General features: G+C 39.6%; 1 protein-coding gene across 1 annotated transcript in view; it reads right to left on the bottom strand.

Moving 5' to 3' along the window:
- Positions 1-24,513, bottom strand: part of LOC126328907 (cytoplasmic dynein 2 heavy chain 1) — a 906,666-nt gene that overhangs the window by 810,840 nt on the left and 71,313 nt on the right. Inside the window, exon 4 of the mRNA XM_049996078.1 lies at positions 18,299-18,469. Coding sequence (XP_049852035.1) covers positions 18,299-18,469 — 171 coding nt within the window. The remainder of the gene's footprint in view (positions 1-18,298; positions 18,470-24,513) is intronic.

A 24,513-nucleotide genomic window follows, 5' to 3' on the forward strand; every position in this document is an offset into this window, starting at 1 on the left:
CACATTTGGTCAGAAACAAGCGGAGTAGGAAGTAAATAGCAGCAATGCCAGCCACAGGTAAGCTTGAGTGTTATGCATTACAAAACACAACACAGCTGTGGCAACATTGGGAAGTGAACCAGACTGGCAACATGTAGAAACAGTCGACACAGCATGTACCTAGGCAGAAGAAGGAGAACTTTTTCATGTTGGCAGCTGTTGAAATTTTTAGCAAGGCGTAACAAAGCTCAAGCAAGTGCAGCCCCAAAACATATAAATACCTAGTCATTTTATCCTAAAGACACTTGTGTTAGTATTGAAACTCTACTATCATGTGGGTGGAAGGCTTGGTGCACCATGTGGAATACTGTTCATGAATCAAAATTCAATTCTGTGATGTGGCAATCCACCCTTAAACCTTGGGTCTGGAGCTGTCAGCACATTGGGCCAGCATGGGCCCTGGGAAGCAATTTGCTGGCCATCAACATGGGGCAGTGGGTCACTGCCTTTAAGTCAGCTGCCTGCCACCTTCCAGACAGCACTGGCGGCACGAGTCTTGACATTGCACTTGTGGCCATAGTTAGCTGTCACTGGCCTTTCGACTGGTGCTGTAAGGCATCCTCCTGCACCCCAAATCCACCTGGCACCTTCAGACACAATGAGGGGATAGTGGGAAAGAGACAGGTCTTTGGTCAGATGACATTGCAATCTTGCAATAAGACGAAAGAAACACAGAAGTAGAGCAAAAATATATAAGGATGATGGAGAGGGAGGGAGAGGGAGGGAGAAAACAGGAGAGGAAGGTGCAGATGAAGTGACAAAAAGGGAGAAGACACAAATAAACCTGTTAACCAGCTACCAACTAGTGCTCCTGTGATCACTTAGCATCGCCTTGGCCTTGAAATGCTCAACCACATCCTCCACCAGGGCTTTGATACCTCTCTTCAAGCTCTGAGTTGAGCAGTATCCTACCTACAACCTTACCCACATCACTGAAAGTAGTGTTCCACCAGCCACCCAACCTACACCATAGCCTTGTCCACCCCTATTCCATTCCTACTTTCGAACCTGCACCCCATGGGTCGTTCCTCAGGGATGGCTCAGGTGCAAGACCTGTCCATACTCACCCACCATCTCCTACCACACTCCAGTTACAGGCATTTCCTACCCAATAAAAGTCAGGGCTATGCGTAAAAACAACCTTGTTACATATCAGCTATGCTGTAATCACTGCACGGCATTGTTTTTCGATCTTTTTGAACACACAGTGCCTTTCAAGGTAAAAAAATTCTAGCAATAAAACTATGCCAGCAATTTCAAAGGCAATGTATTTAATTTTCTTTCTACTGATACTATACTGATCACGAAATCAAGCACACTGCGCAAGGTACTCACAGTGGGCATGGGGAATTATATATTCTTCGTTGCGGTGGAAGCGTGGGGACAAAGAAGGGGTCAGCGGTTGTAAAGGTGTGCGTTTTCGCTCTCCTCAATCAGTTGTCCGTTTGCACCAGCAAGTAGAGACATAATTATTGTGACTTTGCCCTTCACTCTGAATGAGCATAAAATGAAGAAGTTTATCAAAAGATCTGCACATTTCTCCACATCTGGTATAAGTGGCAGGAGTGGAATCAAATCAAAATGGAAAAAAAAGACTTTATGATGACATTTATTTGAAGCATGGTTTTACTGTCATGAATAATTAACCTTCATATGTAATTTGCAGTGACATACTGTTACGTGAGAGTATGAAACCATCAAAACTTATGTGTCACCTCTCAACTTAAAACGAAGCTGATAAGTCATTGAACTTACTCGAAACAAAACTGAAAACTCTTAATCAGCAGCAAACTATTATGATTCAGGTAACAAAATACTATTGTTATTTGTAGATTAAAGATAATATTACATAATTCATTTGATTTTATGAGACAGTCACAGTTTTACCTTCCGATTTAAATGCTGTGTTTAAAGAGGCAATAAAAGTTGTGAACTCAATTGGCATTGAAAACTCCATTGTTTAGAATCATTTGTGAAGACATGGGTTCACTCCATCAAAATAACCTTTATCACACAGAAAATTAGGTGGTTTTCTAGAGGAGAAGTATTGACATGAGTCCTGAACTAAAAGCTGAATTGTTAATTTGCTTACGAGGTTATACACCTGGATACGCAAAAATTTTTCTGATTATGTTCAGCTATTAAAATTAGCTTTCCTTGCTAATTTTTTTAACCACCAAAATATTTTAAACAAGCACCTCCATGTGAGAGAAGAAAGTAATATAATGGCCAAGGATAAAACTGAAGGATTCTTTGCAAAACTTCGTTTGAGGCGAACATCTTTACAAAAGATGATATTTGAGTCTTCCCTTTGTGTTCAGAAGATTGTCAAAGAAATTGCAGTGGACCAGTCAGTGATAGTAAGTTTTCAATTTCCTTGCACAATCTGAAAGACAAACTATTAAGTTACTTTCCAAAACTGAGCTCTGAAGCTGACAATGGAAATGGATACTAAATCCCTTTTTGGGCATGTCAGTACAACTGGTTGATCTGAACATGAGGATGAAAGAAACACATACAATTTGCTGCTGATGTCATGCTTAAAGTGGAATTTAATTCACAAAAGATTGACCTCTTCCTGACGAAGATAAAAGAAGAATATCCACAGCTGGCAAGGGAAGCTTTGAAATTATTAGTACCATTTGCCTGTCTACGTGAATTAGTGTTCACTTCAATGGTGAACATAAAAAACTAAGAAGAGAATAAGGCTGTAATTAGTAAGTGATTTGGTTCTTCCAAAAATAAATCATGATTTGATAAATAAACAGCCATAGCCTTCTCAATGAAATTGTTGTGTTTGTATTGTAATGTATTTGGCTAAGTGGCATCTATAACAGATGTCACTGTCACCCTTTGTATAAAAACTGTTAAAAACAATAAAATCCTGGCAAGTGTAAAGTATTATTTTAAACAATATGAATGATAGGCGTGGTCATCAAATTACAGTTGTGGCAATAAAGTGTTGTGCATTTGCGTATAATCAATTAATTGTACCAATACTGTTAATGACTTTACTCATGGTATGTCTTATGCTTCACAAGAAACAAATGAAAATTAGATAACAGAAAATTCTGAAGAATTAATAGTGTAATGTTTACATCAGTATTATTATTACAATGAGCACAGTCAAGCCTTGTTTAACAAGCACCATCTATACAGAGTTTTTCGCATGACAAGCAATTAAAGACACAATGCTTAACGAGCAATGTTTCACATAACGAGTCTGTTCAGTGCCTTTGGTAACCGTATGAAAAACTACCTTCTGACCAAGACAGACCTCTTCAGCTGCTATAATTGCACAATAAGTTACTTGCTGTTCCATGACCTTCCGCCCTGTACGTTAGAATCTCCAACAAATGACAAAGGTATTTACAATGCAGTATTCAGCTGTACTGTTGGTAACAATCTTCACACTGCACCTGTTGCCTCCTGTATCTCTTCCCTGGTCTGCTTGACGATGTTTAAATTTTCTGTGATGATGTTGCAAGCTCTCTTAAGTTTCAAGACCCATGTTAATTAATGATCTTGAAATATATACGTATGATTTCCATTTTAGATCTGTCATAATTAACAAACATAAATTGAACAAAGGCGCTCATTAACCAACGCATAGAGATGTGTTTCGTTCACCAGCTGTCTTGCACACATAGTGCTCACTTTGAACTGTTGGCAAAAAATTATGTCTTTTTTGTAAAAAAGTATGTACAGTATTACACATTATATTATATTGTATTTTATCAATGGTTTTAGTGTTTTTTTTTTTTTTTTTTTTTTTTTTTTTTTTTTTTTTTTTTTTTTTTTTTTTTTTTTGAATGGAGTGCATTATCCTATTTTTATGTGTATTCCAACAGAAAAATATGTTTTGGATGATGAGCGTTTCGCATTGTAGGTAAGAGAAGCACATTATTCTCATTAAGCAAGGTCCCACTGTATAGTCAATTTGTAAAGAAGTAAATCATTTTTCAAACTTCTGAAAGGCATTTATTGGATCTTGTGACCAGTTCCAGAAAATAGTTTTCAAGTTTTGCATTTATTTCTCATTAATACAGTGTATTTATTATATACCAATTGATGTTCTGTTCAATTGAGAATTACTGTTAGGCAACAAATCATGTAATTTTAATAAAAAAATAAATTTCACTTTCCTTGGGCCTATCTACTTGTATTATGGAACCCCTAGAATACAGACGTGCATTGGGATGGTTGTTTCATACACTTTAATCCAGTTTTTAAAAAAGGTAACATTAATTTTTGATTAATTGTGAGAGAATTTATAACAAATTATTGTACTTGTACTTTTCAACTCTTTTACAATGCAATTGTGGAAACTGCACAACAATAAACAGTATCGCTAACAGTTGATTGATTGTTAGACATGTGCATGGGATCTATGAAAGACAGTTTGATTAATGGCTTCAAGCAGTGCAGATGTACCTCTGTTGTACCTGCCTTGTGACATAAATTGTGCACTCATCTAAATATGTGATGTGTTACTATACATGCTACATCCTACCTATAGCGCAACACAAAACACTACTATAATAATTGATTCACTTCACGGCAATCATAATTAATAACATAAAAGAAATTAGAAATGCACCAGACAACAAGTGATGATGATTTTGTGTGAATCTCAATCATGCAACAGAGCTGTGAAAATGAAAACAGTGTGAAGACACAGTGTGTCAATTACAATGTGAGGTGAGCTCAAGCGTCCTACATCAGCTTGGTAGAAATTGATGTACTTTGTGCCTTCTCTCCCTGCTGCCAATCCTAACAATCTATTGTTTGGTGCGAAGCACATTTACTGAAATGCATTCTAGTAACCATCGTATGAAGTCTTTTGTGTGTGTGTGTGTGTGTGTGTGTGTGTGTGTGTCTGTGTGTGTGTGTGTGTATGTGTGTGTGTGTGTGTGCGCGCGCGCGCGCTTGCACGTGTGTGTGCATGTTCTGTTGCAGCCATTTTATATCACATCTAAAGTGAGCATCTTTGAATGAACTTTCATTTTTGTTGCAGCCATTTTATATCACATCTAAAGTGAGCATCTTTGAATGAACTTTTATGAATTGTTCTAGTACCCAGTGATATTTTTACCACAGCAGATGACTGGCACAAAGTTCACAGCACTGCACAAAACACTGCTCCCACACCACAGTTCCACCTGGAAGTTAATGTTGTCCTTCCCTCTCCCCACAAATCTCTCTACAGTGAACTTGTGAGTGCAGTATACTGAGGACTCAGTGACTCTTGCCACCCTAGTTCCTTACTGCAGATGTCAGAAGAGTTCGATAGACATTGTATCACTTCTCACCGCTACAAGTTTTTAAATATTCGGAGCGTTCAACAAGTTTAAACTATTTCATATTCATTACTAGAAATAAGTGCCTCATCTGAATGTTAGCAAGTTCACGATGTGCTGTCATGAAACCTTGTCACATTCCTTCCATAGCACATGATCGTTACAAAACATGTTTCCTTCTGCAAACACGACTCCCCAAGCACAAATCTGTTACTCCACTGGGGGTCACAACCCACAGATTGAAAAACACAGTTGTACAGCATTCTGTGTGTGAATGACAAGTAATCAACTGTCTACTTGCATGAATGCCCACTGCCACACTGTAGCCAAGCTGCAAACTTGGCCATCCAATTGCCAAACATGCTACACAACACAACAGGAATAACTACTATTTCTCCCCTATGCACGCCATCTGGATCCTCCCTTACAGCATAAGTTTCTCTGAACTTTGCATTTTGGAACTGTTTCTCCAGCATATACCATGTTCTCACAATCCCCCTGGTGTAAGCCATTGGTAACCTGTTCCCACTGTCTCACCTTACCTTTTCCCCTCTTCCTTCTGTCCACACCACTCCTTCTCCATACAGGATAAGCACTGCCTTCCCCCCCCCCCCCCCCCCAAGTGGGCTTTCTCTCTCTCTCTCTTTCTCTCCCTCCCTCCCCCCTCTTCATTCCCCCCTCCTTCTTACTTACTCTCTTTTCCCCTCTCCTGTTGTCCCCTCCCTGTCCCTCCTCCCACCCTCCAACCCCCCTCTCTCTATCTATCTCTCTCCTCCCTTTTTTTACCCCTCTAGATTTTCTCTCTTCCGTCCCTTTCCCTCTTTTCATCTCCTTTTTCCCCTTCCCTCTCCCCACATCTCTACCTCTTTCTGTTCTGTCCACTGTATTCTTTTCACCTTATTGTGCAGCCACAGTCATCGGTCCACACACCTGCCTCTTTCCCATTATCTCCTCCTCATCTCCATCAGCTAAGGCAACTGATTTCCATAATCAAGTATCAATAATCAGTGTCACTGTGGCTACTCCTGAGCATGTGTTTGGCTGTCTGTAAGGTTGTGTGTGTACGTTTGCTCAAAGAAAGAAGCAAGAGCTCGAAAGCCAGTGTGGATACTGTTTCCTGGTACATGTCTGTGTGATCCCTGCAACAGTTCACTACAAGTAGGTTGTTGCCTTTCCTTTATTTTACATATTATTGATACTAAACTAGATTCAGAGCAATATTGTGCAGTGAAGAAAGCTGATGAAATTGGGGAACATTTGGGATATTCACTAGATACTTGGAGACAGAATCTGTGGATTAGTGGTGATCCAGTGGTGGACAAAGTTGATGAGGTTTTGACAGGTTGGCAAGTTGAAGTGGTTGGCAGAGTCTGTGTGATTGACAGTAAAATAAGTTACAACGAATTAGTTAAGATTAGCAAATAAGTTTGTAATGAAAAGAGTGCAGTGGGGAAAGTGGTGGGTTGCTACAGTAAACAAAACTGTTGGTCAATGTTCAGCGTTAAATGTGGGCAGAATTTTCAAAATTGACAGTAAAGTAAATGGTTTGGAGATATTAATTTTCAATATATATGTACAGAAAGTCACTCTCAGTTTGCCTGTAATGTTTAAGGGGCCTGTATTTGTAAAATGTGGAATGTTGATAGATTTTATTGAGTAGAGTGCAATTTTTGAGAATGTTGTGAAAAGCAAATGTAGATTTTCTACCAATGCTGCAAAACTAGGTGGGAGGGGGGGGGGGGGGGGGGGGGGGTTTGCAGAGGGCTGATGTATCTGTGGACCCATAAGCAGATAGAAGATTCACTGAAGTTAAGTCAATTTATTACATGGTGTGTAATACCTCCTCAGCTGGGTAATTCTATTCTTTTCTTCATAGATCACTTTTCTCCTGTAACTAAACTATCCACAGACTGTAGGGAAAAATTATCATCTCCTAGTATCCTCAACAAGTAGGTAAATTAAAATTTTCATGAGTAACTTAATTCCTACTATGTTGTCATACATAAGAGCAGAAGCCATATCTGATAAATTTTGTGAAAAACATCTTGTTTGGTTTTGATTGTAGCAATGATTAAACTTAACAAAACAACAAATATATTTCACCAAAAATTTATGTAAAAATTTAACAGAAGAAAATAAAATGATACTAAATATACACTCCTGGAAATGGAAAAAAGAACACATTGAAACCGGTGTGTCAGACCCACCATACTTGCTCCGGGCACTGCGAGAGGGCTGTACAAGCAATGATCACACGCACGGCACAGCGGACACACGAGGAACCGCGGGGTTGGCCGTCGAATGGCGCTAGCTGCGCAGCATTTGTGCACCGCCTCCGTCAGTGTCAGCCAGTTTGCCGTGGCATACGGAGTTCCATCGCAGTCTTTAACACTGGTAGCATGCCGCGACAGCGTGGACGTGAACCGTATGTGCAGTTGACGGACTTTGAGCGAGGGCGTATAGTGGGCATGCGGGAGGCCGGGTGGACGTACCGCCGAATTGCTCAACACGTGGGGCGTGAGGTCTCCACAGTACATCGATGTTGTCGCCAGTGGTCGGCGGAAGGTGCACGTGCCCGTCGACCTGGGACCGGACCGCAGCGACGCAAGGATGCACGCCAAGACCGTAGGATCCTACGCAGTGCCACAGGGGACCGCAACGCCACTTCCCAGCAAATTAGGGACACTGTTGCTCCTGGGGTATCGGCGAGGACCATTCGCAACCGTCTGCATGAAGCTGGGCTACGGTCCCGCACACCGTTAGGCCGTCTTCCGCTCACGCCCCAACATCGTGCAGCCCGCCTCCAGTGGTGTCGCGACAGGCGTGAATGGAGGGACAAATGGAGATGTGTCGTCTTCAGCGATGAGAGTCGCTTCTGCCTTGGTGCCAATGATGGTCGTATGCGTGTTTGGCGCCGTGCAGGTGAGCGCCACAATCAGGACTGCATGCGACCGAGGCACACAGGGCCAACACCCGGCATCATGGTGTGGGGAGTGATCTCCTACACTGGCCGTACACCTCTGGTGATCGTCAGGGGACACTGAATAGTGCACGGTACATCCAAACCGTCATCGAACCCATCGTTCTACCATTCCTAGACCGGCAAGGGAACTTGCTGTTCCAACAGGACAATGCACATCTGCATGTATCCCGTGCCACCCAACGTGCTCTAGAAGGTGTAAGTCAACTACCCTGGCCAGCAAGATATCCAGATCTGTCCCCCATTGAGCATGTTTGGGACTGGATGAAGCGTCGTCTCACGCGGTTTGCACGTCCAGCACGAACGCTGGTCCAACTGAGGCGCCAGGTGGAAATGGCATGGCAAGCTGTTCCACAGGACTACATCCAGCATCTCTACGATCGTCTCCATGGGAGAATAGCAGCCTGCATTGCTGCGAAAGGTGGATATACACTGTACTAGTGCCGACATTGTGCATACTCTGTTGCCTGTGTCTATGTGCCTGTGGTTCTGTCAGTGTGATCATGTGATGTATCTGACCCCAGGAATGTGTCAATAAAGTTTCCCCTTCCTGGGACAATGAATTCACGGTGTTCTTATTTCAATTTCCAGGAGTGTATATGAAGACAGTAACTGTTCTCGAAAGAACAGATTACTGATGTTGAGCGTGCAGCTTTTCCCTGGAATAAATGATGACTAACTGAAACCCTCAGCTGCCGACAGGTGTTGTTGATATACCTCGATGTGGACAGCTGAAAATGTGTGCCCCGACCAGGACTCGAACCTGGGATCTCCTGCTTACATAGCAGACGCTCTATCCATCTGAGCCACCAAGGACACAGATGAATAGGGCGACTGCAGGGACTTATCCCTTGCACACTTCCCGTGAGACTCACATTCCCAACCGTCCACAATTCTACAAATGTAATGTACCTTATAGACATTTGCCCATTCACTCATTACTCACGCATGCTTTGGCGATTCCCATAAGAGTTTGGGCAACCTGTGTGCATTTGCACGAACGAAGGTCAATGGCTGGATAGCCATGTGATCAAGGAAGCAATGACGGTACAAAAGGCAGAACTAAGAGCTGAAATAGATGAGAGTTGGAAAGTGACCAAGAATACCACTAGTAACGGTGAAAAGGAAAGGGAACATTCAACCTCAAGCTATCAGATGTCAACTGACAGGATAGGTAATATGAACATCTATCTGCATTTGAAATCTATCAGGTGAAGTAGATTGCAACTATAGCATGCAGCAGGCGCTGCCAACTTCTGCCCCTTTTACACTGAGGTATTTGGAATACAATCTGATACATCAAAACAATGCCACGCTGGCAACAGACAACGCTGTGTGCCTTTCTTCTTTGCTCATGGATGAAGGCTTATTATGTCACAGGTAGTTTTAATTTTTTCTTCCGAAGGGAAGCAGACAAACCCACTCGTGTTCATAAGAGACTTTTGGGACATTTTGTCAAGGAATTGGACTGAAGCACAGAAGATACGCTTTGTGGTAGGTTATACACAGGATAATGTCTCACTGTGGGCCACTGACATGGCGGGAAAGTGTCACACCTACCAACAGTTTGAAGGAGCATTTCTAGACAAGTTCTGGTCCACCGCACTACATCTGTAGTGTTTAATCCAGCACCATTCAATGGTAAACCTGAAGGGCTCAGAAGATACTTCAAGAATTGTCTAAATAAAATCCATTACCAGAGAAACTCAATATCACACACAGATGTGCTGCAAATTTTGAAAAGCCAGCTAACATACATCAGAAATTAATCACCACTTCTGAGCACAATATAGTGAATTTTCTCTCAGTTATCGAGTCCACTGATATTATCTATGAAGAGAGAGCTGCATAACAAGAAAGTCACAGTGCACAGGCAGAGACATCACACAAACTAATAACAAAGTGGCGGGAATGGCAATAACAAACAATACTGCTGGCAGCCATATCCCCCTTGCACCAATACCAACAGGAACCAGTTTGGTAATGGAGAGGGACAAAAATTCAAGCAAGGATATAAAAAGACCAAGGACAGAATTTCAATTGGTCAGGATTTAGTGGCCAAAGAGGTTATAGTGAGCACAAGCACAAAGGGCCGCCGACATGGGACGACCCAAATGGCAACTGGCAAGAGCAGAATGCATTCAGATGGTAAAATAATCCGTCGCTGCCTGACTATAATCAGTACAATCAAAATTACGTTTCAAATAGCAGGCAGGGACAACAAAATTTCAAATCGAGAGCCGCACAAGATATTAGCCTAACTGGCAAAACCAGGTGCATTGCACAGATAGTTGATGTTATCCCTAATGAGGAGTTCAGTGCTCAGGGTAATTGGAAAATTTGAACCAGGTTCAATAGGCCCCCATTTGATGGCCAGTAATAGGAGTGGGGGATGGAACTAGTTAAGAGCTGAAGCTTTCCTGGCAGATAAAAACTGTGTGCCGGACCGAGACTCGAATGCGGGATCCTTGCCTTTCACGGGCAAGTGTTCTACCAAAGGCAAAGGTCCTGATTTGAGTCTCGGTCCGGCACACAGTTTTAATCTGCCAGGAAAGTTTCATATCAGCACACACTCTGCTGCAGAGTGAAAATCTCATTCTAGTTAAGAGCTGTATTCTTAGATATGGCAACTGTGGTGATATCAAAGATGGCATGTGTTAGGAAGATATTACCAACTGTGAAGATGAAAATGAAAACACAGTACAGTACAGGCACAATACACAATAACCATAGTACTGGACGCTGGAGCTACAATGAATATAATTTCACAGGGTTTGTTTAATCAATTACAAAGATGAGTACACATATCGACATTTCCAGACCAAAATTGCAAAATCCAAACAGCTGTAGGAGGTAAGTCTAAGGCGCAAAATTGCAGGCATGGATTCCTATTCAAACTGATAGCTTCTCATTACAGTGCATTTTTTTCTTGTTGTTGAAAAGCTAATAGTAAACTGCCTTATCAGCATGGACACTTTTAGGAAGCACCAAGCACGAACTGACATTGGGAGGGGGAAGTGTCATTTTGTTGTGAATGACCAAAAATACTCAATAGACCTAGTCAAGTGAAATGCCAGAGAAAGCAAACCAGAACACACTCCTGATGTTCAAATACATTTCTTCTATCCTTCCAGTATGTTTGTAAACACACAGGGAACTGTGCAATCAAGGAAGAGTAAACAGGCCCTGATATTGTGCATGCCAAGAAAGTGAGTCAGTGTGTCTTATGCAAGAACAAAGAGAAGAACTGCACACACTTTTAATATGTTGTGCTCATATTGTTTAATGATGCACTGACACAATCAAGGGATACAAATACACAATGGAGATGTACCCACACAAAGCCTTCTGCTTTTTGTCTTACCCCATTCCATGGGCCAAGAAGGAGGCTGTGAGAAAAGAGATCAATAGAATGCTAAACTGAGAAATAATACAACCTTGCTTATCTCCATACTGCAGGCCCATTTTGGTCATTAGCAAATCAGACAGTAGTGTCTGCCTTGGGCTTGATGCACAAGGAATAATAAAACTATTGTTTCTGTCAGGACGCAGCATGACAACCTGGAAGAACCACTTCCAAAATTCCATAAACTACACCACTATAATAGATCTCCAAGCCTTGTACTGGCAAAGTACTCAACATGAAGATAACCATAAGGATACTGCCTTTGTATGTGGGAGCAGAAACTACGAGTTCTGCGTTCTCCCCTTTGGTTTAAATGTCAGTGCAGGCTGCTTAGATCTATCTTAGGACCTGAATTCTTAAGCAGAATCACTGTGAATGTAGATGGTTTACTGACTGCTACCTCCATGTGGTCAGAACACTTAAAGTTCTTTGCTCAAGTCTTGTATACATTTTCAGAATACGGAGTCACAGCCAACCTAATGAAGCCACATTTCAGTATGGAAAGGGTTAAATTCCTGGGACACATATCACTTCAAGGCATACTTCCAGACCCTAAGAAGCTCAATGCTATCAGAAACTGTCCTCTACTTCAAAATAAGAAACAGTTGAAGAGCATCTTGGATTAGTATCTTTCTTCAGAAAGTTTATACCACAGAAGCTTTTAAACAGTGATGCTGTATTCAATCTTCTATGGAGAAACCACCCTGGTGATGCACCAAGCAATGGCAAACTGATTTTGACAACATTACAAAAGCTCTTTTGAGGACAAAAATCTTACATCATCCTGACATGATGCAGGAGTTTTGTCTGTGTACAGACGCATACTCCCAAGGCCTGGGCACTTGTTTATTCTAAACCACTGACACGAATGGGGAGCTGACCCATTAGTTCTGCTAGCAGGACCCCATCTGAAGCTGAACAAGCTTATTCCATGACCAAATTGGATGCTCTTGCAGTAATACATGTGTTACAAAAGTTGGGGAAAGCATAAGAAGGTGTATTGTCACCATCAGTCTTTGTTCCTCCTTCTCACTTGTAAACTCTTACATGGGAGGATCACTAGGTGGTGTTTGTCTTCAAAGGTATTTGATTCTGAAATTGTATGTATCAAAGATAATCAAAATGTAATTGTTGATGCCATAACAAGGCTTCCACTAGGTCTACATGAATTCTTGGAATTCATGGAGAACTATTCAGTAATTAGGGTTTTGTTGATGAAAAGTAAAACACAGGAGCCATACTACATCAGGATATTTCATGGAGCAACTACAGCAGAAGGATCCCAGATGGCAAAAGGTAAGGTTAAAACTGCTGCTGAACAATGATGATAGGTTGAAATTTTTTTTATTATTTACCAAGGTGTATCATTTCACTGATACCACCCAGAGCAGAGCCAGTGGGGTGCCTGTTTACCAGAGGATCACATTAACAGCTTTATATTACATACTAACACTGTTTGGGGATGCTATGGCATCTCCAAATGCTATAGTAAGATAAGCACTTATTATTACTAACTAAATTTAAAACGAAAAGTTCAGCATGTAATACAGAATTGGGATGATTGTCAGAAGGATAAACATACAAATAACTCAAAACTAATTGAACTACACCTGATATTACCTAAAAGACCCTTGGAGGACTGTATCCACAAAGGAAAGAAGGTGTAAGATATGTTGCTGCTCTGTATGATGTTTTCTCCAAATATATGAAATCATATGCTGTGCGGTCAGTGACTGTGAGCACAATCGTCAGAAGAATTACAATGGATTATCTACCCAGAGTAGGTAAGCCAGAAATGCTGATGACGGACAATGCATCATACTTTACAGGCAATGCTGAAAAGAGTTCATGAACACTCACAACATTAAACATATACTTGTATCCAGGTTTCACTAAGAAGCAAGTCCCACTGAGAGGACATTCAAGGAATTTAACAGATTTACACAGACTTAGGCCACTCACAAACACATAATGTGAATCGAATATGTTACCCCATTCCAGCAAGTTGTTAATCTCCCCCACAGGTCAACCAGCTATACATCTATGCAACTGCTGTTTGACGAAAGATAAGTAGAATATTGGAAACAAACTCTACCCAAGGTCCCTAGGAAGGAAACATTTCATGAAGAGAAAGTACATAGGGCACTGGTTAGCTCAGAAGAAAAGATAGAATACAGAAAACAGTTGTTTGATATGAAATTAGGACTACCATGTAGGACAACAAGTACTCCTCAGAACTCATCCAAAATTGACAAACTACAGTAAGTTAAATTGCAAGTAGCAATTTCTGTACAGAGGGCCATTTGTTATATCAAAACTCCCACACCCAGGAGCCTATAAGTTAGTATACTTGAACAGTGGAAAGGAAAAAGGGCTCTACTCATGCAAATGTTTTGTGCACTCAACATAGTTTGACACTGATCAAGCATGGCTTAGAGTAATGTATATAAGAGATGACATACTGTTCACTTGAATATACTTAGTAGAGTTGATGATTAGTATTATGGAAAGATTTCGTTTTGCTTATTTCATGTGTGTTGTGTTATTAGGATGTAAGCTTTAGTTATGTAAGATTTCATTGTATGTTTACGAGCCAGAGAAGCTAAGAAAATATTACCCTCAACAAGTGTGAGAAATTATTTAATTTGGCACTGTACTGTTTAAACACACAATAGGCATATGATTGAGACGCAGTACACCGAAGTGGCGAAGTGGACTGAGGACAGAACTTTGCTCATGCAGTTGCTAGCTTTAAGGTTGACAACCTCCACGCATGCACACAGCACAGTGTAAGCCAATGGATTCCCACTAGATCGTGATCACAGCTTAGCAAACGAACACCAAGCAATATACACTTAGAGAAATTATAGAGATGACTCCTAAGAAAATAAAATATCTACACTGCAGAATTAAACTAAGATTGAGAAATTAGGAAGAACTAAGCTGTGTGTGTGTGTGTGTGTGTGTGTGTGTGTGTGTGTGTGTGTGTGTGTGTGTGTGATTGAGAAATTAGGAAGAACTAAGCTGTGTGTGTGTGTGTGTGTGTGTGTGTGTGTATGTGTTTATACAGATGATGCAGTAAAAAATACCTACTGAAAACTAGCTACACACTACGATACTATGTAGAAGCTATTTACATTGACACAAGTGGTTATTTACATGCTACAGGATAGGGGATATCTACATGAGAAATGAAGGAATATAAACTAAGTCTTGAATATACTTCGAGAGATAGGATGGTGCCCCGCCTATGACAATACTTTTCTTTCCAGGTGCAAAAAGGAAACTCAAAACAACAAACACAGGTCAAGCATGTACCCCCTTACAACTCATTAAAAAACTGATAAAGGATCAACTGTGAATTGATAGAAAGTAAATATATGAATATTGAAAGTGTGATGTATTAGTAGCCAGTGAGCAACTATGCACTTAGGTTTGGAATAGTATTTAAGTGTCCTTACAGTAAACGATACAGAATCCCATCCTGGGTAAAACAGGGAACACAATAATTAGAAATTGGGTACAGAAATGTAAGGGCTGCACCAAAAATAAATAATTATATGTAAGTAATTATATGTATAAGTTTAAAGATATGTATAAATATATGTGTGACTGTTATGGTGTGAATGTGTGTATGAAAAAGCTAAGGTATGCCAGATGTAGAAAAAAGTTGAACTTAGGCCTTATGCTACCGAATGGAAATATATATTCATGCACAACAGTGTACACATGAGTGATCTCACATAGCAAAAGGAACAATAAGTCACCGACACTAAAGAACACTGTTTATGGTTAATGATGACACTTGTATGACACAATATCGTGAAGTCAGAATGTATCAGTAGATAGTAAACATGAAGTAAGTGGATTAACGTGAGTAGACAGTCATGGAATGATGTACTCAATAGCTCTCTCATAATGAATGAAGGATTGCAGTATTAGAGTGAAAATGAATGCTTCTTGCTGCCCTGCTTCTTCCTGGTCCACTTTCCAGTTAGGAAAATAAAACTGTTATTTTATGAAAAAATGCAGAATTTAATACACTATAATTCATTTAGAAACCCCCAAAAAGGTTTTACTGTCAGTAGACACATCCTAGTAAGCTTGTCAGAGGCTTAGCTAAATGTAGCTATTTCATGTTGTGAAGCTATCTTTCCTCATCATTTGTTACAATGGATACTCGCATCAGTATCATGGAATCATGCGACATGTTGTGTGAAAATATTTTGTTGATACTGAAAAATAAGACTGAAGAAATGACAACCTGTGTAATGTTAAAATCAAACAATGGAAAGTCCAGGAGGGAATGTAACAATATTATGAGTTGCTATTCACTTGATTACTACTAGACTGGTCCACTCTCCAGTTAGGAAAATAAAACTGTTATTTTATGAAAAAATGAGAAGTTAATACACTATAATTCATTTAGAAACCCACAAATAGGTTTTACTGTCATTAAGACTATAATATATACTGACATCCAATCCAGTTTTACTGTAAAGAGAGTGGATTGGTGTACCTGAGGTTTGCGCTACCATCTAGTGGAATTTATGCCAAACAAATGGGGATTAATGTCTGCCAAGCTCCACGGTGTCTAGAAGAAAGTAAAGTAGCATAGCATGGTAGAATTACATGCTGTTGTTTCAGATTACTGCATCTAACTTACAATTATTAGCATTCAAAAAAAAACAACTAATAAATCCGTAAAGTGTCCAAAGTTAGAGCATTCACGTGTTCTTGTGTTTTTACACAGCAGCCAGCATTGCAATCGACATCTAGCAGCACTGGATACAAGTAACTCAATGTATTATTTCCTCCAATAGCCATGGCACTACATAATACTTTGTAATATTTGTATTCATTTTGAAACATCCTGTATGTGTAACATATAAAGGGGACGCATTGTCACCAAAAATCTTGAAAAGCTCTTGACTGGTTTACTTCAAAATTTTTACACAACATTCTAATGATCATTTGGAGACACAGATAGACCACATGCTTGTTTTAAAGTATATAATATAGAAACATAACATGGAAAGCTAAACACTGTTACCAGAAATCTAGAAAAGTGCTTATTTAGTTAACTTCAAATTTTTACATGATATTCTAATGAACATTCAGATGGACATGTATTTTTAATATGTATAGTATATAAAGATATAAGTAATACATAAAGTGAGAATGTTGTTACCAAATACCTCAAAAAGTTCTTGAGTGATTTACTTTGAATTTTTACACAATACTCTAATGAACATTTGGACGGACACAGGCTATCCACATATCCTTATTCCTGAGCTTTTGATTCCCAAAATCACTGGCTTATAAGCTTCAAGCAAACCGAGCCGATCGTCATTGCCTTCAAATTTAATATCTCTTAATTTACTAACTACTGATATAACATCGTTGAAACAGTATTCAAAAGTTTTGGATGATTCTAAAACAGAATATAGTCTTTTAGTAAGGCTATTACACTATAAAAAATTTCTGTGGATGAAATCATGTTTGTCTTTTAGTAAGGCTACTTACTGTGTTCAGAGACCATACGAGGAGTCACAGTTGAACTACAGTGGATATAGCAATGTATGGGTGTACCCAGTACTTCCTTTTCTTTTTAAGTTTTCTGAGCTTTAAGTAATCATAAGACACAACAACGTCCTCTTCAGAAGAGAACGAAACTCAAACACAAAGGTGATTCATGCTCCCTTGTTGCTTGTCGTACGGTGAGCCACATCACGTAATGTACCACACATTGTATCATCCCATTGGAAACACAAGTGTCGCATCGATTAGTGTAGTGTCACATGACCGTAACTGCAACGTGTTTTATTGCATATTGTACCGTCTCACTGTGAATAGCATCTGGTAGTCATTTCCTTTCCTCTTCAACAGGCAATGAAGTGAGGAAAGAACCACTATTGATATGCCTCGATATGGGCCCTAATTTCTCTACCTTGTCTTCATGGTCCCTATGCAAAATGTTAAACTGGTGGCTGTAGAATCATTCGGCAGTCAGCTGAGGAAACCGCACATAGCAAAGGTTGAGCCTTCATTTGATCTCGCAACATGTTAGCCCACAACTGAATCCAGAACAATTCTACTGTCACAAACTTACATTCTGCATAATGACCACAAAGACAAGATAAGAAAAATTATTGTTCACATGAACATATATAGATAGTCATTTTTCCCTTCCTTGCTCCATTTATGAGCCAAACAGGAAAGGAAATGACTATTGGTGGTATAATGCACCCTCTGCCATGCACAATAGGGTGGCCTGCAGAATATTTATGTATATGTAGATTGTGGGGGTCCGAATGAAATGCCCTTCCTTTTTAAACCATCCCTAGCCTACCCTTCTTTCCTCTCCAAGAAAGTACCTAATACTTCCAAAATTCAGTATACTTTCTTGTACTTTTACATGTCTCTATCAATAAAAAATAATTTTATTTACACTGAAGACCACAAAAAACACAAACTGTAACCTTACATTCACCAATCACTTACACGTGGTCTATAGTTTCACCAACAGCTGTGAGAACACAAAATGACTTGTATTCCAATTGTAACACATACCTGCAATAAAATTGGAGTATATACTTCCTTGATAGTATAATAAAATGTGACTAAAGGTGAACTGGCTACAGTTGTCATGGATATTGTCTCATAGATGTTGTCAGGCGTAATAACATCTGGCTGAATCTTGAAAAACACGAGTAAGCTGTTCTTCCCTTCTCCTGCATCAACCTTAAACAGAATGTATCCAGTTAGAAATGACTTATACAGCCATTTAGTTTATTAGATATTAGTAGTAACTAAAACCCAACAAAAGTAACTCTGAGGCTCACAGATTGCATTTAACATTTAAATACACATATCTAAGAAATATTTAGCAGAATAACACCCTATGTTTCCAAACAATTCTGCAACTACACCTCACTAGCTGCTATGACACATCTGTCAAAAAATTTTTACAGTACTCGTATTTTACTGCATAAATTTGAAGCATTATCTGTATTCTTTAAGAATAGAAAATGTGAAACAATGCTGACTACATGTTTTGTATCCCAACAATATTATGATGTCACATAAAACTATTCTGGTGATATCAGAACACTGCTGTATTCTCAGACTCCTGATGGACAACTGAAACACAGAGTTTAAATTGCGAATCCTTACATTTGCATTTCAATTTTAAGAGCTGCATGGCACCCCTAAAATGCTCAAGAGTGGAACTAGTATCAGACTGTAAAAAATGCTACCAACACACAAGAATATTATGGTATCAATCATTACATGTAGGAGCAGAAAAGTGCAATATAGAAAAGTAACTGAATTCATGCCATACCTGATACCAGTGCTTACAAATTAGAACACTCTTAAATACTTGGGACAAAGCTAAGTGTCTATTGAAAACAAAGGTTACGTAGAATAGGAGGATGCTTATTCATAGTAGCCCGCAAAACATGAAAATATAGTAAGTTGTATTTGGTAAGGAGGTTCTACTCAGAAACATTATAATTTATCTTTTGAACTTGCTGAGTTTTCTTGTACAATGTATGAAAGCACCTGATGGAAAAACTTTGCAACAGTAAAGAGAATTTCTCTCTGAATCCTCAACAAGGAAACAAAGTTGCTGTAATTGTGTGAACAAACGAGTTTTATGTATGTAATTAAATGTTCCTTGGTTGTGTTCAATGTATTTTACCTGGAAGTGCAAATATGGTTGTTGTTGTTGTGGTCTTCAGTCCTGAGACTGGTTTGATGCAGCTCTCCATGCCACTCTATCCTCTGCAAGCTTCTTCATCTCCCAGTACCTACTGCAACCTACATCCTTCTAAATCTGCTTAGTGTATTCATCTCTTGGTCTCCCTCTACGATTTTTACCCTCCATGCTGCCTTCCAATACTAAATTGGTGATCCCTTGATGCCTCATAATATGTCCGACCAACCGATCCCTTCTTCTAGTCAAGTTGTGCCACAAACTTCTCTTCTCCCCAATCCTATTCAATACTTCCTCATTAGTTTTGTGATCTAGCCATCTAATCTTCAGCATTCTTCTGTAGCACCACATTTCGAAAGCTTCTATTCTCTTCTTGTCTAAACTATTTATTGTCCACGTTTCACTTCCATACATGGCTACACTCCATACAAATACTTTCAGAAAAGATTTCCTGACACTTAAATCTATACTCGATGTTAACGAATTTCTCTTCTTCAGAAACACTTTTCTTGCCATTGCCAGTCTACATTTTATATCCTCTCTACTTCGGCCATCATCAGTTATTTTGCTCCCCAAATAGCAAAACTCCTTTACTACTTTAAGTGTATCATTTCCTAATCTAATTCCCATAGCATCACCCGACTTAATTCAACTACATTCCATTATCCTCATTTTGCTTTTGTTGATGTTCATCTTATATACTCCTTTCAAGACACTGTCCATTCCATTCAACGTCTCTTCCAAGTCCTTTGCTGTCTCTGACAGAATTACAACGTCATCAGCGAACCTCAAAGTTTTTATTTCTTCTCCATGCATTTTAATACCTACTCCGAATTTTTCTTGTGTTTACTTTACTGCTTGCTCAATATACAGATTGAATAACATCGGGGAGAGGCTACAACACTGTCTTACTCCCTTCCCAATCACTGCTTCCCTTTCATGCCCCTCAACTCTTATAACTGCCATCTGGTTTCTGTACAAATTGTAAATAGCCTTTAGTCCCTGTATTTTACCCCTGTCACCTTCAGAATTTGAAAGAGAGTAATCCAGTCAACATTGTCAAAAGCTTTCTCTACGTCTACAAATGCTAGAAACGTAAGTTTGCCTTGCCTTAATCTTTCTTATAAGATAAGTCATAAGGTCAGTACTGCCTCACGTGTTACAGTATTTCTACGGAATCCAAACTGATCCTCCCCGAGATCGGCTTCTACTAGTTTTTCCATTCGTCTGTAGAGAATTCGCGTTAGTATTTTGCAGCTATGGCTTATTAAACTGATAGTTCGGTAATTTTCACATCTGTCAGCACCTGCTTTCTTTGGCATTGGAATTATTATATTCTTCTTGAAGTCTGAGGGTATTTCGCCTGTCTCATACATCTTGCTCACCAGCTGGTAGAGTTTTGTCATGACTGGCTCTCCCAAGGCCGTCAGTAGTTCTAATGGAATGTTGTCTACTCCGGGGGCCTTGTTTCGACTCAGGTCTTTCAGTGCTCTGTCAAACTCTTCACGCAGTATCGTATCTCCCATTTCATCTTCATCTACATCCTCTTCCCTTTCAATAATATTGTCCTCAAATACATCACCCTTGTATAGACCTTCTATATACCCCTTCCACCTTTCTGCTTTCCCTTCTTTGCTTAGAACTGGGTTTCCATCTGAGCTCTTGATGTTCATATGAGTGGTTCTCTTATCTCCAAAGTTCTCTTTAATTTTCCTGTAGGCAGTATCTATCTTACCCCTCGTGAGATAAGCCTCTACATCCTTACATTTGTCCTCTAGCCATCCCTGCTTTGCCATTTTGCACTTCCTGTCGATCTCATTTTTGAGACGCTTGTATTCGTTTTTACCTGCTTCATTTATTGCATTTTTATATTTTCTCCTTTCATCAATTAAATTCAATATTTCGTCTGTTACCCAAGGATTTCTACTAGCCCTCATCTTTTTACCTACTTGATCCTCTGCTGCCTTCACTACTTCATCCCTCAACGCTACCCATTCTTCTTCTACTGTATTTCTTTCCCCCATTCCTGTCAATTGTTCCCTTATGCTCTCCCTGAAACTCTGTACAACCTCTGGTTCTTTCAGTTTATCCAGGTCTCATCTTCTTAAATTCCCACCTTTTTGCAATTTCTTCAGTTTTAATCTACAGGTCATAACCAATAGATTGTGGTCAAAGTCCACATCTGCCCCTGGAAATGTCTTACAATTTAAAACCTGGTTCCTAAATCTCTGTCTTACCATTATATAATCTATCTGACACCTTTTAGTATCTCCAGGGTTCTCCCATGTATACAACCTTCTTTCATGATTCTTAAACCAAGTGTTATCTATGATTAAGTTGTGCTCTATGCAAAATTCTACAAGGCGGGTTCCTCTTTCATTTCTTAGCCCCAAACCATATCCACCTACTACGTTTCCTTCTCTCCCTTTTCCTACACTCGAATTCCAGTCACCCATGACTATTAAATTTTCATCTCCCTTCACTATCTGAATAATTTCTTTTATTTCATCATACATCTCTTCAATTTCTTCGTCATCTGCAGAGCTAGATGGCATATAAACTTGTACTACTGTAGTAGGTGTGGGCTTCGTATCTATCTTGGCCACAGTAATGCGTTCACTATGCTGTTTGTAGTAGCTTACCCGCATTCCTATTTTCCTATTCATTATTAAACCTACTCGTGCATTACCCCTATTTGATTTTGTGTTTATAGCTCTGTAGTCACCTGACCAGAAGTCTTTTTCCTCCTGCCATCGAACTTCACTAATTCCCACTATATCTATCTTTAACCTATTCATATCCCTCTTTAAATTTTCTAACCTACCTGCCCGATTAAGGGATCTGACATTCCACACTCCGATCCGTAGAATGCCAGTTTTCTTTCTCCTGATAACGACATCCTCTTGAGTAGTCCCCGCCCGGAGATCCGAATGGGGACTATTTTACCTCCGGAATATTTTACCCAAGAGGACGCCATCATCATTTAGTCATACAGTAAGGCTGCATGCCCTCATGAAAAATTACGGCCGTAGTTTCCCCTTGCTTTCAGCCGTTCGCAGTACCAGCACAGCAAGGCCGTTTTGGTTATTGTTACAAGGCCAGATCAGTCAGTCATCCAGACTGTTGCCCTTGCAACTACTGAAAAGGCTGCTGCCCCTCTTCAGGAACCACACGTTTGTCTGGCCTCTCAACAGATATCCCTTCGTTGTGGTTGTACCTACGGTACGGCTATCTGTATCGCTGAGGCATGCACGCCTCCCCACCAACGGCAAGGTCCATGGTTCATGAGGGTAGGCAAATATAATTACTGGCACTAAATGTGTTTTACTCACTATTACTTTTTCACCTGTGTCGACTCTAACAGCGATGCATTTGGAATAAATGTATACATAATAGTGAGAAAGTATTGGAAAAGTTCCAAGTTGTGCACTTGCATGAAGTACAAGTTCTCCTTACAACGCGAACGCAGCTCTTTCGTATTATTCTTCGATATTATTCTTTCCATCAAGAAAGATCAAAGTTACTGTTAAAATGAGCACGGCCCCATTTCTGCAGACTGACAGATTTAACAGTCACGAAAACTATGCAGTGTGGAAATTCGCAGTAGAAGCGTATTTACATTTAGACGACCTATGGGATGTGGTGGATGGGACAGTGGAATTGACAGATCAGAATTATTCAAGTAAGGATAGGAAAGCAAAATCAAAGTTGATTTTATTAGTTGACCAGTGAATTATGTTCACGTTGAAAACGCTGCAACAGTGAAAGATTTCTGGAACAAATTACAAAGTGCATTAAGGATGGAGGTCTTACAAGGACAGTAGGGTTATTACAAGAGTTAATTACCACTCAGCTGGACAAATGCAAGATGAATACGTCAACAAAATAATAGCCACATTGAACTGACTCAGAAACATTAGGTTTGAGATTGCTGATGAATGGATAGGGACACAACTGTTGGCAGGACTGCCCGAAAGGTATGCGTCTATGATTATAAGGCTGGAAAACTCAGGTATACCAATAACAGGTGACAGTGTTAAAGTGAAAATCCTACAGGATGTAAAGAGTACTTCAAGATATCACGTATTGGAGAAAGAAACTGCATCTGCTCTTTATTCAAAAACAAAAAGAAGAAATCAGTGAGGTGCTGTAGATGTCTGAAATAGGGGCATATTGCATCTTAGTGTGGGGCAAAAGTAAGCACAAGGTCAGACACACAGCAAAAAAGGTATGTTGCTGATAGCCCAGAAAGAGGGACCAATAATAAAGGTAAGGCAGTCTCATGTTTTTATTCTTTAGGAGATGTGGGTAATCATCAACTGGAATGGATTTTAGACTCAGGTGCATCTGTGCATATTGCAAAAGACAAATCTCTTCTTTATGGTGGTAAAGATAGTACTCATATGGGAATATCTACTGTTGACGGCAGCAAGGTTCAGTGTCATTTGGCTGAGAAACTAGACCTACATGTAAGTGTAAATGGTGAACCCGATATGGTCACAGCACATGATGTTCATTATGTAAAAAATGTTGTGTCTAACCTAGTGTCTAAAGGGGAAATTGTCAAGAAGGGAAATACAGATTTTTGATATGCACGGAGCAAGAGTAATTAACAAAAATGGTGAAGTTATAACTACAGCAAGCAACAAAAGGGATATTTTTAAATTGGATACCATTGACAGTAAACATAGAAATGTTAGTCATTCAGTATACTCAGCAGAAGGTTTTTTATGGCACCGTAGGCTGGGGCATCTAAATAGAAAGAGTATGTCTTTAATAAGGGATATGGTAAAAGGAATACAGAATTATAATGTAACCAAGGACCCTTGTGAGATATACACAAAAGGAAAACAAGCAAGACTACCTTTTAAGACTAGTAAAAGTAAGTCTACAGATATCTTACAGTTAATCCATGCAGATATATGTGGCATGATGGAGTGTGAATCCCTAGGTGGGAGCCATTATTTTCTTACATTTATTGATGATTATTCACAATATACTCATGTTCATTTTCTTAGTTCCGAAGACCAAATGAGTGACATTTTTGAGGAATATGGAAATAGAAAAA

This window comes from Schistocerca gregaria, chromosome 2 (genome assembly GCF_023897955.1).
Source record: "Schistocerca gregaria isolate iqSchGreg1 chromosome 2, iqSchGreg1.2, whole genome shotgun sequence".
NCBI classification, from domain to species: domain Eukaryota; kingdom Metazoa; phylum Arthropoda; class Insecta; order Orthoptera; family Acrididae; genus Schistocerca; species Schistocerca gregaria.